Source organism: Oncorhynchus clarkii, chromosome 1 (genome assembly GCF_045791955.1).
Source record: "Oncorhynchus clarkii lewisi isolate Uvic-CL-2024 chromosome 1, UVic_Ocla_1.0, whole genome shotgun sequence".
Classification (NCBI taxonomy): domain Eukaryota; kingdom Metazoa; phylum Chordata; class Actinopteri; order Salmoniformes; family Salmonidae; genus Oncorhynchus; species Oncorhynchus clarkii.
This window is the reverse complement of record NC_092147.1, coordinates 91,124,187-91,127,333: the sequence shown is the minus strand read 5'-3', so window position 1 is coordinate 91,127,333 and position 3,147 is coordinate 91,124,187. Positions and strand designations below refer to the sequence as shown.

The 3,147-nt window shown below is 43.3% G+C and overlaps 1 protein-coding gene across 1 annotated transcript; it reads left to right on the top strand.

The window, feature by feature from the left end:
• Window positions 1-593: 593 nt before the first annotated feature.
• On the top strand, window positions 594-2,930 carry LOC139418258 (2-aminoethanethiol dioxygenase-like). The gene has a single exon (XM_071167580.1). The coding sequence runs from the start codon at window positions 869-871 to the stop codon at window positions 1,622-1,624; it is 756 nt and encodes a 251-aa protein (XP_071023681.1). The 5' UTR covers window positions 594-868; the 3' UTR covers window positions 1,625-2,930.
• Window positions 2,931-3,147: the final 217 nt, after the last annotated feature.

Sequence of the window (3,147 nt, the reverse complement as noted above, 5' to 3'; positions counted from 1 at the left end):
TAGTATAAGATTTCACATTTATTGATCTGAGGCAAAGTGGTATAATTAATGTTGTTGTGCTCTAATGTGAAACAGTCCCCTCTGATCAGATAACCCTTCGTGGTATGTCACCTGTCCATCATATGTGCATTCGATCTACTTGTGCCTAAAGTATCTTAGCCTCTTAACATATATTTGTAACAAAGTCAATACTCATCAAAACGTCATAAAGTGTTGCTGAATAAAGTGAGAAAAAGAGAAACCTCATCCCAGAAGAGAGCGACAGAGAGGGGATAAACTGGGAGGAGGGGAGCGGGTTGAATGGCCTGTCTGGCCATACTCTCTTGCCCTCTCTGCCTCTCCGGAAGCCCGACAGGCGGTGGGAATTGTAGTGGTTTTATAAAGGACAATATTGTTTTTCTCTTATAATAGGAGCATATGTGAGAATCATATTTTCCCCGGCACAACTCCTGTTGAGTGAAGGGATTGGATAATCGTATAGTTTTTTTTTTTTTGTGCGGGGGGGGGGGGGGTAATTACAGAAATATATTGCACGACTTTTAAATTAAACTTCAAGATCCAAAATGCATTGCCTCTATGCGCTCGCTGTCACTGCGGACGTGACGATCAGATAGGCTTGGAAATGATTCTGGACCGTGAATATTCTCTGTAGATAAAACCATATTTATTTACCATGAAAAACGTTACAGTATAACTTTAGACGCGCATTTATTTCGTTTGAACGCGGTCCCATCCTGGAGTGACGATATTGTGCGAGATTCTAGGAGAAAAGAGCGTTTCCAACTCGGTCCGTTTCTGCTGCCTGTAGCTCAGCTGCGTCTGAAGAAAACCAGCATCGATAAGAGTCGGATTTGTCTCCACCTGAAAAATGCCACGGGATAACAAGAAGTCTCTCATTCAGAAAATAGCCCGCCAAGCCAATATCACATTTAAAGATTTCAATGCATCCGCAATTGGGGACAACAAAGTATTATTGGACAACCGGGGGGATCTAATCACCCTGCTGACGGAAGTCAGGACTGCAGACCTGAAGATGAAACCGAACGGCTCCCATTCCGAACACAACCCACCTGTCACGTACATGCACATCTGCGAGACGGAGTCGTTCAGTATGGGGGTGTTTCTACTGAACAGCGGGGCTTCCATCCCGCTCCACGACCACCCCGGTATGAACGGGATGCTCAAGGTTCTATACGGGAAAGTCAGTATCAGGTGTTTTGACCTGTTGGATAAACCTTCGGACCAGGTGCAGAGTGAGACCCAGTTCGACCCGCCGCTGCTGCCGTTCCAGAAGGACTCTCTGCGGCGGGCTGTGCTCCGGTCAACCATGTGGTTCACCCATGACAGTAGTCCGTGTATCTTAACCCCGCAGAGGGAGAACCTGCATCAGATCGACACGGTGGATGGACCGGCTGCTTTCCTCGACATCCTGGCACCTCCGTATGACCCTGAAGATGGGAGGGACTGTCATTATTATAAAGTCCTACAGACTGTTCCCGACGCAGACAGTAAGGTAGAGGCGCAGCAGCCGTGGGAGGAAGAGACGTGGTTACTAGAGATAGGCCAGCCTGATGGCTTCTGGTGTGGGGGTGAACCATACCCCGGGCCCAAGGTTTCCTTCTAATGTCGGTGCTGTAAAGGCGGGGATACCTGCGACCAAATAGGGGCGGCCAGAGGACTTTCAAAAGACTGAATCACTGTGACATGAGATGGAGCAGGTGAATGAACTGCGGGTGGATAATGTCTCTGGGACAGGCCTTTTGTTTAAGTATTGAACTTTCTCCTGTAAACTTCCAAATAAGATGTTTTCATCCTGAACAGGCTCAGAAACGTCCTATTCTCTTAACAACATTCGTTTGTAACTGAAAATATGATATGCCTTATGTGAATATTGAATGTAAACTTTGAAAGCATTTATCATGTCTAGTTTCCATGTGCACACTACATTTTCTATCTTTCATTGATTTATTCCAAACAAATGTGTGTATGTGTAAACACTAGCTTTGATTATAATTGAAGGCTTTTATTTTGGGACAGTTTAAAGTTATACCTATAGCCTTACTGCATATACACAGTGCCTTCGGAAAGTATTCAGACCCCTTGACTTTTTTCACATTTTGTTACATAACAGCTTTATTCTAAAATATATTAAATTGTTTTTCCTCATCAATCTACACTACCCCATAATGACATCACAATACGCCATAATGACATCACAATACCCCATAATGACATCACAATACGCCATAATGATATCACAATACCCCATAATGACATCACAATACCCCATAATGACATCACAATACGCCATAATGATATCACAATACCCCATAATGACATCACAATACCCCATAATGACATTACAATACGCCATAATGATATCACATTACCCCATATTGACATCACAATACACCATAATGACATCACAATACCCCATAATGACATCACAATACGCCATAATGACATCACAATACCCCATAATGACAAAGCAAAAAAAGGTTTTTAGAAAGTTTTGCTAATTTATTACAAATAAAAAAATACAATTTCACATTTACATAAGAATTCAGAGACTTGTCCGGAAGCAATTCCTGTGTTGTCTTGTCTGTGTGCTTAAGGTCGTTGTCCTGTTGGAGGTGAACCTTCGCCCCAGTCTGAGATCCTGAGCGCTCTGGAGCAGGTTTTCATCAAAGATCTCTCAGTACTTTGCTCCATTCATCTTTGCCTTGATCCTGACTAGTCTTGCCGTCCCTGCCGCTGAAAAACATCCCCACAGCATGATGCTGCCACTACCATGCTTCACCGTAGGGATGGTGCCTGGTTTCCTCCAGACGTGATGCTTGGCATTCAGGCCAAAGAGTTCAATCTTGGTTTCATCAGACCAGAGAATCTTGTTTCTCATGGTCTGAGAATCTTTACGTGCCTTTTGGCAAACTCCAAGCTGGCTGTCATGTGCCTTTTACTGAGGAGTGGTTTCCGTCTGGCCACTCTACCATAAAGGTCTGATTGGTGGAGTGCTGCAGAGATGGTTGTCCTTCTGGAAGCTTTACTTTAAAATACAACTTTAGTTGTTTTTGGGGGTATTTGTACTTTACTATTTATATTTTTGACTTTTACTTCACTAAATTCCTGAAGAAAAACATTTTAATT

Bases quoted from the DNA above. Each gene is read 5' to 3' on its own strand.
- LOC139418258 (XM_071167580.1), top strand. From the start codon at position 869: ATGCCACGGGATAACAAGAAGTCTCTCATTCAGAAAATAGCCCGCCAA.